The 13,830-nt window shown below is 39.6% G+C and overlaps 1 protein-coding gene across 4 annotated transcripts in view; it reads right to left on the minus strand.

Moving 5' to 3' along the window:
- INPP4B (inositol polyphosphate-4-phosphatase type II B) overlaps positions 1–13,830 on the minus strand; it is a 944,562-nt gene that overhangs the window by 411,274 nt on the left and 519,458 nt on the right. For 3 of the 4 annotated variants that reach the window (XM_082244155.1, XM_082244153.1, XM_082244156.1), the window contains one exon: positions 6,420–6,499. In XM_082244155.1, the coding sequence (XP_082100281.1) occupies positions 6,420–6,499 (80 nt within the window). The remainder of the gene's footprint in view (positions 1–6,419; positions 6,500–13,830) is intronic. The other variant, XM_082244154.1, reaches the window with a different exon arrangement.

The raw sequence follows: 13,830 nt of genomic DNA on the forward strand, positions 1-13,830 counted from the left end.
CATTATTGATTTGTTTTGAGCGCGGTCTACACCCCACTGAATACTCACTATCGAGCGTGATTCACGCTCTGACGTGCCGCTCACATATTCATTTATTTATATATTTATTTAGTATTTAATTATCCCATACCTATATATATATATATTGGTTTATCACATCAAAATTGCATGTGTTTAAACATATACAAAATTGATTATTTATTTTCAAACACCCACACATTTTGTTTAAGGGAATTGTTAGAGGTTCCCTTTTTTTGGCACAACTAGTCTTTAGCGCAGGTGGATTAGTGATTAGTACAATTTTTTTTTTAATTCTAATGCACAGAGTGCAGAGTTCAGAAGTGCACAATGCACAGAGTGCAGAAGTGCGCAATCCACAGAGTGCAGAGTTCAGAAGTGCGCAATGCACAAAGTTCAGAAGTGTGCAATGCACAGAGTGCAGATTTCAGAAGTGCACAATGCACAGTGTGCAACGTTCAGGAGTGAACTACACAGAGAGTGCAGGGTTCTGGAATGCGCTATTGACAGAGTGCAGGGTTTAGGAGTGTGTTACGCGCAGAATGCTGTGTGCAAAGTGCAGGGTTCTGGAGTGCGCTGTATATGGACTATAGGGTTCAGGAGTGCGTTACATACAGAATGCAGGGTTCAGGAGTGCACTACATATAGAGTGTAGGGTTAGGAGTGCTATGCACAGAGTGCAGGGTTCAGGAGTATGCTACATACAGTACAGTGTGCAGGGTTCAAGAATGCACTGTGTACAGAGTGCAGGCGTGCACTACATACGGAGTGCAGGGCTCAGGAGTGTGCTGTATACAGAGTGCAGGGCTCATAAGTGTGCTGTTTACAGAGTGCAGGACACTGTACAGAGTGTAGGGTTCAGGAGTGGATGCCCAGCTTACAACCCCCACAGTACAGAACTCTCCCCCCAAATTTCTCCCTCCTCTACTTCCACTATAGACCTCTCTTCTCCTGCCTGTACAGTATAGAGCACCTCTCACCTCCCCTTCCAGCACAGATCTCTCCTACCTTTTCTGTCCAGGACCCACAACTGTCCTCTTCCCCCCCCAGAAGAAAGTCTACAACTTAGAGTGGGAGGTCAGGTGGCCAGCAAGGGGCTTCTGGATATGCTGCACGAGGGAGGCTAGAGCAGCTCTGTGCATACCCCCCCCCCCAGTTGTATATGTAGAGAAGAGACAGCAGGGAAGGTTTTGTGTGTGCCAGCGGGAGAGGGCTTCTGTGTTTTTTTAGGTGAGAGTAGTGAACAGGGATGCAAGGGGCCAGTGCTTGAGGTGGCAGAACCGAGTTCCACCAAGTTCAGTCTAAATAAAAAAAATCCCTGCCGCCCACAGTGCAGTCTTACTTCCTGTACCGGGGGCTGCTACATGGACAGGGCTCCAGCGCAAGGCACCTGCTGCCACTCTGCATGTTGGCTGCTACATCATTCTTTTCTGTGCCTGGTGCTGAAACACAAAGTGTTCCGGCAACCCGCTGCCACTCTGTGTTTTGTGGAAAGGTAGGGCAACTGCTATGGGCCCCACAACAATGACTGGGCCTGGGGCAGCTGTCCATTTTTCTCTACATTAATGATGGCCCCTCATCAGCTAGATGGGTCTCCTGAGATATGTGCCTACTTTGCAAGGGAGCCCTACTGTGTTAGCACTTCTGAGTGGTTCTTAGAGTGCTTACCTCATTTCATATAAATTGTGGACAAATTCTTCCAGCCCTCACATCGAGAAAATCAGAGGAAGAAAAGACTAGGCTGGATTTACAGCAGTTCAAGCACTGTTCATTTATTTGAAGCAAACTAAAGCAATCTGGAAGGCAGTTCATCTTTCCTGCAGGTCCAAGAAAAGGATTGGCATTTCCATCTAGAATTGCATTGTCATGGACAATGAAGATAATTCAGATAGCCCACAAAACTTTTCACATGGAAGCCTTCTGGGTATCCTATGCAAATGTGTCAGCTGAGGTGGTCTCGGTGAGCTGGAGTGCAACAAACACATTTTAATTTTCTGGATTTTCCTTATGTCAGCCTAAGTTTTCGATCCTGCATTAAATGGGGAATGGGCAGGAATTTCTTCATTCAGAGATCCTGTGTCATTCATGGAAGCTATATTTCAGTTTCTACAAATGGCATAGAAAAGTGGAAAGGGCAGGCATTGTCAGGCTCCCTTGATGAGAGCTCCTGGCAGCCTGAAAATACTGTGGCAGGCCTGGAGGGTTGAGGGGTGGGAGCGATGAATACTTTTCCTAAATCAAGAAGAAGCAGCACAAGGGACAAATCATACTAACTGTAAGCTATGCCCCCTGTGCTGATTTTATTGTTTGTAATGTAGGCTAAACTTAGGCTTCAAGGCTGAAGTGCTGGATTATACGCCCAAACCGGATGTGATGTCACCGTCCTAGACTCGCGGTATTTTACTCGAGATCAAACAGACGGAAATGACGACATCACTCTAAACCTCGCGATGCCCATTGGCAAATCACGGGCCTCGTTATGATACTTTAGGGAACGCCGAGAATCAGTCCGGTGAGTGATCTCTCCGTGATAGGACAGAGTTGTCGTTCCTCCAACCCTCCCTACAGCTAAGTAAGTAACCTTTTTTAGGGGAATTTTTTGATCGTTGGAATGCTTTGGGTATTTTCATCAAGGTGAACTTTATTTTACACCTTATAAATATTTACTCCTTCAGATCTATGGGCGAACCCCACTAGCTGTATAATCAGCCGTGGGGGTTTTCATCCGTCCCCGCTTGGAAGACATTGTCATTGGGTGTCTGCCACCTCTTTTCATCCTACGGTATTTATATTTATACTTTTATTGGGGACACTCCTGCCATATACAATATCCTGGATAGGTAACCAGATAGATGCAATATAAAACTTTTTATATTTTAGATACAAGCATAATACCAATATCTATATTCAACCACTCTGGGACAAAAAGCACACCCCCAAGTAGATACTTCATCTGCTGAAGTGGCATTGGATTTGGCTGTTATTTAATTTTTATCTACACGGAGGTAAGATACCCCAAATAACAAAATAATTCCAACTGTGGATAATCTATATTTTGAGCTCCTTGCTCTCCAGTACTTCCTCGGTTTATGTCTTCCCCCCCCCCCCCCTTCTTCTCGTTTTTAGGGGTCACCATCTATTAAGTCCTAATAGGCACCTTTAGTTTGGGATAACCAAAGGTGACTGGAATCCTCTCCGTCACTTGAATGATCCCTTTCTTCCGTATTTTTTACACACCTATTCCCCCTTTGGATCATTACAACAGGTGAAGTGATCCGTAACTATATACTTAAGGGAACTCATCCTTGGAGTGAACTTTTCTGACACTGCATTATTATTTACAGGTTATAGAAAATAATATAAATACCTGATTCTAGCTCCCACCCTGCGGGACCCATACATATCTCCCCGTGGACAATATGAGCGGCTCCGGACATTTTCCGGTATGTGTACAACCCCCCCTCCCCTACCATCCTCTTTTCTCCCCTTCCCCCTTCCCCACTCCCTCTTCCTTTCCCCCCCCTCCCCCTTCCCCCCTCTCTCCTTCCCCCTTGATATATTACCTCTTGAGATGGAACAACATGTTGTCGCATATGCAAAAACCTTGATATGATTGATGTAACACACTAATGTATGTTTTTGTATTTTTGCCTTTGTTTTCTTGGTTTCACTTTTGGCATATGATTATGCTTTCCAGGAAAACATACAGATTCCCTGAGGAAGATTTTGGTACTATACAAATTTCGAAACGCGTTGGACTCTGTCATGCATCTGCAACTGTATTGTATTATACATTGAATGTATTATTACTGTTTGATTGATCTCTTTCATTCACATTTTTTTCAATAAATTGTTAAATATTTTAATTAATTCTATCTTTTTCGAAAAATCCTCATTAGTTACCTTTAAAGTCCCACCCTTCCAGGGGGTCATTCCCTTTTTCTTTATCAACTTAGGCTTCAAGGACTCCCCTGGACAAGAAATGTCATCTATGATAAGTATTTTAGTCAAGCCAAGCAAATTTATTTTATTATTATTCTTTTTATGAGTTGTTGAAATATTGTACTGCACCCAGCTATCTGAATGGTTAAGCAGAATAACTAGTTATCAAACAAATGTTATCTCTTGTGTGAAGAATGGTGAGTTTCTGGAATGTGTGTTGTGTGGTCTGTGGTAAATGTCACAATGTTGTTTGAATTAAATTTTTAAATGCATCTGTAAATTTTTTTTTTTTTGCTGCATATGTTTATGGGTTTAAGTTGACTGTATTGGTTTATAAGTTCTGAAATATTAATATTATATACAGTATATAAATAGCAGGAACATGTGTCAACTTTTGATTGTTAGGGAGGCAAAAAGTAAATGATTTTCAAAATTTTTTTAGCTGAAATAGTTGATGTATACAGTATTAATCTTACGATCCATAGAAGCAAAATAAGAAAAATGTCTGGTTGGGGATAAAACTCAATTCGCGAAAAGCCAGTAAAACCTTCACTTTTTGCAGCCATTGGAGAAACCAACTAGTTAAATGTTTACATCCCAATTTAAAACCACTGAGCCTGGGCATTTGATATACTTTAAAGTGCTGTACTTTATCAACAGCAGTTACTTGCACAAGTGTCACAGCACAAGATAAACTAGTAGTGATTGATGGCAATGGAAATGTTTATGCTTCTGATTAACGTGTGTACTTTGTGTTGTCTTATTTGTGATTCTAACAAAATAAAACATTTTGAATTACAGAATTGTTGGTTTTGCAGTTCTTGTTAATAATTAATCAGGTCTGTTGTTAAAAGTTAAAGAATTTCCTAATACTTTAGGGCTGGTTTCCGATAAGGCTAAGATAGTTAAATCGATATGGTGATGTATAATCCCTGGAAACAACTTTGATTAGTGAAGTAAAAAAGCTGAGCTCACACTAGCTGCGGCTTGCAGCATGGGGTCCAATGCATGTCTGTTCACTGTTTCAGGTGCGAATCAGGTCCAACTTTTTTTTGCTAAATTCGCACCTAAAACGGACCAGAAGATGCACAGAACCCTTCTGCAATTTGGAACATGGCTGCCCCGGAGGTGTGTGAACCGGCTCCATTGAGAGAAAATCACAGTCTCCTGTCATGCAAATTGGATGTGGGGAAACCCCCATTCAATTCGCATCAGTGTGAACCCAGCCTAAGAGTTGTTTTGAACTGTTCATTTCAGCCATGGTGTACAACAACTTTTTATGGATATCTTTAAACCCTTTCACTGCCAAGACCTGCTCTCCACTTTTAGATTCAGATGGCCTTTACAGTTTGAAGGTTTGTAAAATACCACCCCCCCCCCCCAATACATTTTCTGAAATCACAGAACTGGTAAAATGAAAATATAGTTTGCATATCAAGCAGTAGTTTTGCAATTGCTTATCTATTTTTTTATCTAAAGCTTTGCACTTATGTGTTGCATTAACACTTGATCCGCAGTACCACGTGTGCGGTATTTTGCTATTTTGCAATCAAGCGATGCAGGCACACATTTTATCACAAAGAGAATGTTACAATGTGCCACAAAAGTGTAAAAAAAAAAAATCAAGCACTGCAATGTCTTGTAACAATGCACTGCAACACACATGTAAAGCTCACAGGAGCATGTATGTGTTACGTACAATATACCGTGTGACTGCTGGTGTGAACTGGGCAATTTTGAAAGTTTCGGGGGAGGAGAACCCTCACATGTTGTCATGAGGGTGGTTTGGGGTGGGAGAGTCTGGTTTACACCATGTTACACCCTAAATGTGGGAGTTAACCTTAAAACATAACCCAAGCCATTGAGCATAACAGTTTTATGTTGTCACTGTTAGGTCAGAAGCACAATCAAAAATCACGTGTAACCCTGAATATACGGTATATGGGTGTTTGTAATATATTGCTTTTTCAGAAAAGTATTTTAAATGTCATATAAAATATATTCAGCATTGCCTTAATAATGTATAAAAAAAATGTAAAATAAAGTATCATAGATAATTTGCAGGAAGTTCTGCTGCATACCAAGAAAATGCAACTCAGGAAGGCAACCCTTACACAATCAACCTACTGTAGTCTTATTTCTGCAGAAATTAACCTACAAAAATGTGATTTCACTCCAACGCAAACATTTAAATGTTCTGTTTTTATACTGTATACAATAATTCAATTCTAGCATATTCTTAGAACTTGCCTTTTTCTTTATTCTGCACTAAATAAGGCCAAAATAATTGTTGACTAGCCACTGTAGGCCACTAAAAGGTTTTGGTCAACAAAGGTGTCAGCTCAAGTTTACCAGTTAAAATCCCAAAAACCTATAGAAAGCTATAGAAACACAACAGAATGAAAAAAAAATCATATTTTAGACCACATGCAGAAATTTATGAATGCAAAAAAACCTACTTGAGATTTAGAGACAGGGGCTGTTCCTTTGCTTTGACTAGATCCTTCACTTTGAAAGTGGTGCAGCCCAGGAAACTCTTCTGAAAGGAAAAAGATAATTGAATTACTATCTGAACTCAATAAAACACTTAAAAGTAAATCAAAGCACAAATCTAAGCCTAAAAATATAACCAATGTGGGCATAAAATAAAAGCATCTCCATATGAACGAGTTAGAAAATGAAATGTTCTTCAATGTGCTTTCAAACTAACCATAAAAAGAAAGAAGTTATTGAGACCGGATACAGTTTCAAAAGTCAGTTAAACGTATTAAAGATAAACACACAGCTTTATCTTCTTCATATTGCAGTGACATAGTTATCTTAAGGACCATTCTTTTTTCAATAGTGGTTTTACTTTGTCTATACAAGTTCTAGTTCTAGTTACTGTCCTTAAGCCATCCAACAATATCATCTAAAGTTCCCAAATGTGTGCAGTCTCTGTCATACACATACTTTAGGGTCTATAAGAGAATACAATCAATAGCTCATAAACCATGCAGACAACATTCAACCTTCAAGCAGATTGTGTCCTTGGAAGAAATTAAACCCAGGACCCCATTTATGCAAGCAATGTATGCAAACTGCTTAGCCACTGTAAAGACTACGTAAGAGGGAATCATGGTGATTTTTTATGAATTATGCAGGTTAGCACCACAAGGTTTAAATAAGAGGAATAAATAAACTAAAAAACCGTGGGGATAATATGTACTGATAACATTTAAAAAACAGTGGGGATATTATATACTGATAAAATATAATAAAAATAATTTTATATTGTTAAAACAATCTTTATATGGATTGTACATATGTGTCTCCTTCCGGGAATTCCGCCGGCATGCGTTCCACGAGGTGTAGGAAGTGACATTGCGTGGTTGCCGTCTGCCAGGAAGTGCGTCATATTGTTTGCTTTATGTGGTTTTCTTATGCTTTTACATTGTCACGTATGTGAGTATTTTTAATCTAGTATTTATCAATAAATTATCTTGCGGGCTTCACTATTTTTGGTCCATTCCCTTCTTTTTGAGTGGCGATCAAGGGGGGATCATACTGGAAGCTGGAGGTTTGCTGACCCACTCATTTCTAAGGCTCATCCAACCTGTTAGGCAGCCCTAATAAAGGGCTAGTATTATGCTGGAGGACCACTGCATACTCAAGGCATATTAGCCATATAGTTCTGGTGAGTGGACCCCCAAGAGGGTTTTTGGAGAACCTTCCCACCGTGTGGAGCACTTCAAGCACTTTTTTCCTTACAGCACTTTATCGAAGTTATATATTTTAAGTGGACTGTTTACTTAAATCTTGGACTTTGTTTTTTTGCACTGCAAAATTTATAGTTAGCACCTTTGCACTTTATGCACAGTATTTTTGGCACCATTGCACTTTAATTTATGAATTGATGTTAGTTATCATTTAGCACAATTGCACCTTACTTTATTTATTATTTGGTGTTTTTTAATATTATTAATTTATGATTATGCACATTCCTGGAAGCGCTGTTTTTTTCTGACACTTCACTTATTAGACTATTGCTGTGGAGTGCCGTGTTAGTTCATGGATTCTTCCTGTCAATGTATTTTCTTGCCTTTACGGGATGTATGGGCACACAGATACACTGACAGATCTGCAGGAGACCTGCATGGTACCAGTGATCAGCATTGCTTTAACCACTTGCCGACCGCCCGCTGCCTTTTTATGGTGGCAGGGCAGCTCGGCTGCCTCCAGTCACATAGTGCTATAGTGCTACGTGACTGGAGTGCATGTGGTTTTGGCGGCGGGAGGCGGTCCGCGGGCTGTGGGAGGAGCAGCGGCAATCGCCGCTGCCCTCCCGCAATCATTTGGGAAACCGAGAGAAGACTCGCCTGCGTATGTAAACAAAGCAGGCGGATCTTCTTTCAGACAGGCAGGGACACTGAAACTGCGACCTGTCTATGCCTGTCACAGACCCCCCCCCCCCACACACACACACACAGTCAGTAATCATACAGGCATACATTTAACCCCTTTGATCACCATAAGTATTTACCCCTTCCCTGCCAGAGTAATTTATACAGTAACAATGCATATTATTTAGCACTGATTACTGTATTAGTGTCACTGGTCCCCAAAAAGTGTCAAAAATGTCTGTTAGGGGTCCGATCTGTCTGCAGCAATGCCGCAGTGCCGCTAAAAATCGCAGATCACCGCCATTACTAAAAAAATAAATATAAAGTCCAAAAATCTATCTGTAGTTTGTAAACGCTATAACTTTTGCGCAAACCAATTAAAATACACTTTTTGGGATTTTTTTTTTTGCCAAAAATATGTAGCAGAATACAAATTGGCCTAAACTGATAAAAAAATTTAAATTTTAAAAAAACTTTTATTGGGAATGTTTAATAGCAGAAAGTAAAGAAAATGGCGTGTTTTTTTTTTTTCAAAATTGATGCTCTTTTTTTTGTTTATAGTGCAAAATCTAAAAACTGCAGAAGTGATCAAATACCACCAGAAGAAAGCTCTATTTTTGGAAAAAAGGACATCAATTGTATTTGGGTACAGCGTTGCATGACCGCACAATTTTCCGTTAAAGTAACGCAGTGCCGAATCGCAAAAAATGGCCTGGTCATTAAGGGGGCAAATCTTTCCAGTCCAGACGTGGTTAAAGGCTTCTACAAAAACAATAATATTAATAATAAATGCACATTTTTTTTAACAGGCAAAAAAATGTATTTATTTATTTTTTTAAGTGAACTTATCCTTTAAACTGCTTGTAACACCACTGTGACAAGTATTGTAATCAGTAAAGAATTTTTCTCAACAGAGGAGGAGGAAGTAGGGGGTGTTTCCCCATCTGGACTGCTGTTTTGCCTGCAGACCCCAAGTTTGTACTATTGCAATGCCAGAAGTTCAGAGACAGGAAGAGGCATCCATGCAGGGAAAGTGTTCCAGATCCAGTTGCCTGTATAACAAGCGACACCCTTGATTACAGGTAATTTATATGGCTAAAGATTTTTACAGCTGAACTTCAGCTTTAAATTTTTGAAAAGTGACCTAGTGCAAACTGCAATACATTACAACACTAATGCAGTCCATGTGTCAAAGTTCTCACACTCTAAAGACACAACTTTGGAATGCTGTGTAAAACCTTCATAAAAACCAAATGCAATCATTTGTAAATCTCATAAACCCATATTTTATTTACAATAGAAAAGTGAGAGCTATTTGTTAATGAAAGTGTGAAGGATGAGAGTGCCAGAAATCAATAAATAGCCCAGTAAAAATGTATTAATCTTGATAATAAATCAGTAGGTACAGCCAATACAATTTTGGGGCTCACAAATCCTCCTTCACCAGGGCTAAGAAATGGCATGCTGTACCCATTAATGTACTATCAAAACAAATACATTTATACTGGACCATATTCATTCTTGTGGTGCTCTTATTCTACACTTTTTCCGTGCATTGTTCCAGAGACCCATAGGGTTACCCAGTTTGTTAGAGAGCTACCTCTCGGGATTAGTCATTTCCCCAGTTCACACTTATCTTTGGCTTCAACACTCCTTTAATAACTATTTTAAGCTATTTCTTAAATGCAAGCTTTGTACTTGCTTTTCTAAAGGAATATCATGTTATTGGAAAATACAGTTTTTCCACTCCAGTATTTAATTAACAACATTACAAAATTCTTGAACCACTTCCATACCGCTGGACGCCATATGACGTCCTGGACTTGAAGTGGAGATATCTGAATGATGCCTGCAGGTGGAGGCATTATTCGTTTTTTTTTTTTTCTGCTGGTGATTCCCTGCAATGTAAAAAAAATCAATTTAATCAATGTGGCTGTTCAGCCACTTGATTGTTTTTACAGGTCACGGGTGGTGACGTCCCCCCCCCCCCTCCCACCGCCCTTCGGTGCTTCTACCGGCTCACCTATGCGATCAGCGAACTGGAGAATGAATTGGCCAGTGGCGGCCATTTACCATAGAGCTGACTGAGGACCAGATGGTCCTCGGCCATCTCTATGACCTTCAGAGGCTTGGCGTGACGTTATGACATCACATCCGGTGTCGGCAAATGTAAAAATTGACATTTTTTGGCTGGGAAGTGGCGATCGTTTTCTTTTTTTTTAATCTCAGGCTTTCCAGCCTAGAGGAGACATGTGGGGACTTATAGACTGCAGATCTCTCCATAATGAGGACCTGTCATGCCCTATGCCTATTACAAGGGATGTTTGCATTCCTTGTAAAAGGAATAAAAGTGATAAAAAATAAATAAAGGGAAAGTGTAAAAAAAAAAATTATATAAACCACAATTAAAAAAACAAAATAAAAAATTAAGCCATGTCTGCGTATGTAAACAAAGTTCAAACCACACCTGGTGAATGTTAGAGCAAGAGCAATAATCCTAGCACACGACCTCCTCTGTAACTCTAAACTGGTAACCTGTAAACATTTTTAAAGCATAGCCTATGGAGATTTTTAACCACTTTACCACTGGAGGATTTTGCGGTCTTACGTCTGGGCCATTTTTTGCAATTTGGCGCTGTGCGACTTTAACTGACAATTGCGCGGTCGTGCGACGCCGTACCCAAACAAAATTTATGTCCTTTTTTTCCCACAAACAGAGCTTTCTTTTGGTGGTATTTGATCACCTGTGCCATTTTTACTTTTTGCGCTATAAACAAAAAAAACTTTTATTTTGAAAAAATAACAATATTTTTTAAATTTTTTTATATGAAATTCCCCCCCCCCCAAAAAAATGTAAAAATCAAATTTTTTAAAAATTTTTGGCCAATTTGTTTTCTGCTACCTATGTTTGGTAAAAAAAATCACAATAAGCGTATTTTGACTGGTTTGCACAAAAGTTATTGCGTTTACTAACTAAGGGAAAGATTTCTGTCATTTTTTATGTTTTTTTTTTTAACGAGTAATGGCGGCGATCTGCGATTTTTTTTTTGCGGGACTGCGACATTGTGGTGGACAGATCGGACCCTTGACTGACATTTTTGACACTTTTGGGGGTACCAGTGACATTACTACAGTAATCAGTGCTATATATATGCACTGTTACTGTAAAAATGACACTGGCAGGGAAGGGGTTAATTTTATTGGAGAGGGAGGGGTTAATGTATGCCTGGTGCTTACTAAAGTGTGTGGGGGGAGGTGACTGAGTGAGTCAGGGACAGATCGCATGTTCAGCTATGCTCATGCTATCTGTCCCTGCCTGTCACTTAGGAGATCCGCCCGCTCTGTTTACTCAAGCGGGCGGATCTCTACACTCGATTCCCCGACGATCGGGGAAGAGCAGCGGCGATCGCCGCAGCTCCTCCCCTGGCCCGACTCCCGCTGTGACTGAAAACAGCGGGAGCGCGCCTCCGGCAGCGCGCGAGCGCTGCCTACAGGGTGAGGAGTCCAGCGACATAGTACTACGTCGCTGGACGATAACGAGCCACATTGCCGCAGTAGCAGCAATGTGAGCAGACCTAAAGTGGTTGAGTACCAAAGTTTGGTGCTATTCCACAAGTGTGCGCAATTTTAAAGCGTGACATGTTAGGTATCTATTTACTCAGCATAACATCATCTTTCACATTATACAAAAAATTGGGCTAACTTTAGTGTTTTGTTTTTTAATTAATAAAAGTGTTTTTTTTTTTCTTCAAAAATACCATGTGACATAAAAAAATGCAACGACCCTCATTTTATTCCCTAGGGTCTCTGCGTAAAAATATATATAATGTTTGAGGGTTCTGAGTAATTTTCTCGCAAAACAATTATAATTTTTACATGTAGGAGAGGAATGACAGAATTGGCCCAGTATGGAAGCAGTTTAACTTTCTTTTGCCCTAGGGTACTGTGTTTGTTATAATGTCCATCCCACAGTCTTCCACTTAGCTCTTTGCATGCTGGGTTTATCAGAAAAAATGGTAGTAACGATAGAAATAGTTTACTTTCCAGCCTCATTAAAAATCTCAAAGACACTTTTAAATATGTACTTTTCTTTTATGTTTCAATACTCCCCCACTCTGCTCCCTAAGCAACTGCCCCTGCTGCCTTACCCCGGATTACATCCCTAAATTAAATACATTTCTCTCATTACACACTGCAGTAAAGATTGCAATTTTTATTCATTGAATTTCACATCTGTGTAATCATAATAAATACAATTTTAACACAAAAAAAAAGGAAAAAAACTTTTCATTTTCCTGTAGTAGAGTTATAAGTTGAGACTTTGTCTTCAAGCAGGAAAACAATTTTGTGTGCAGAAATCCTTTACTTAGTCACAGTTAGATAGTGTTCTGAAGGGCTTTCGGTACTTATTAAATCTCAGAAAGTCTTCAAGCATTGCTGCGCTACTTGGAAATGTATTATGGGGGACATTCCCTAAATGGTGATGGCTATTAGACCAAGTTAATGGTATTTCAAGAAAAAAAGCAAGAAAGTAGGAGCGATTACAGCTATTTTGTGAATAGTTCTCATTGAAAGAAATAGCTAGTCATGGTGAGGTAAGCTTAAAAGGGACACTTATTGAAGCCCTTAATGCTACTGCAGTACTTACATGTGTGCAATTTTACAAAAAAGAAATCTTTAGCTGCCTCCTTATTCTGTACTTTAATTGTAACACCATACAGTTTGCTCCTAAAGCTTAGCTCATTTAAATTAACTGTAGAAAAAGTACGCTTTTGCTCATTTCCTATATTATAAAGTCATTTTTTTTTACCTAAATATATTTACTATTTAAATAAGCCAGGCAAACATTATGAAACAATATGCCATTGTTAGGTGTAGTCTAAAGGTGGAAGAAAAAAATGCAATCTGCTTGCTATCATTACTGATGGAACAGAACATTTTTACATGAAATTAATGCTGAAATATATAGTACATCAGTCTAGGACAAGCCGAATGTAGGTACATGAAACCTGTGCTGGACAGTGCCATGCATTTTGCTGTACATTGCAGAGTAAATTTAAATAATTTTTCTTATCGTTTTTGCTTTCCATTTATATATTATCACCAGAAAGAGGTTAGGTAAGGTGAGATTCTCAACAATCTGGATTGCTACACAGCAGCATAGGTCATGGCATAGGGCACTTAGGCTCCTGAGGCAGAACACCGCCACCCACACATCAGGATGCTATCAGTAACACATTGCAATGTATAACAAAAGGTTCCAGAACCATTCTTCCTATTAGTACAATTGACTTACACTAGGGTCACCTACTGCTTATTGCTAAGAGTTTTTTACTAGTCTTCTAGCTATTGGTTCCAGATATAGTGACATGTGAATGATGGAATTTAACTCTGCTGTGTAAGAGATCATTCTATCTTATAGGGCCACCGACAGCAATCAAGCCTTTACCTTGTTTCTAAGTTGAATCCTAAAGCGGAGTTCCGGCCT

Source organism: Pelophylax lessonae (assembly GCF_965119305.1).
Source record: "Pelophylax lessonae genome assembly, chromosome: 1".
Taxonomy (NCBI): Eukaryota; Metazoa; Chordata; class Amphibia; order Anura; family Ranidae; genus Pelophylax; species Pelophylax lessonae.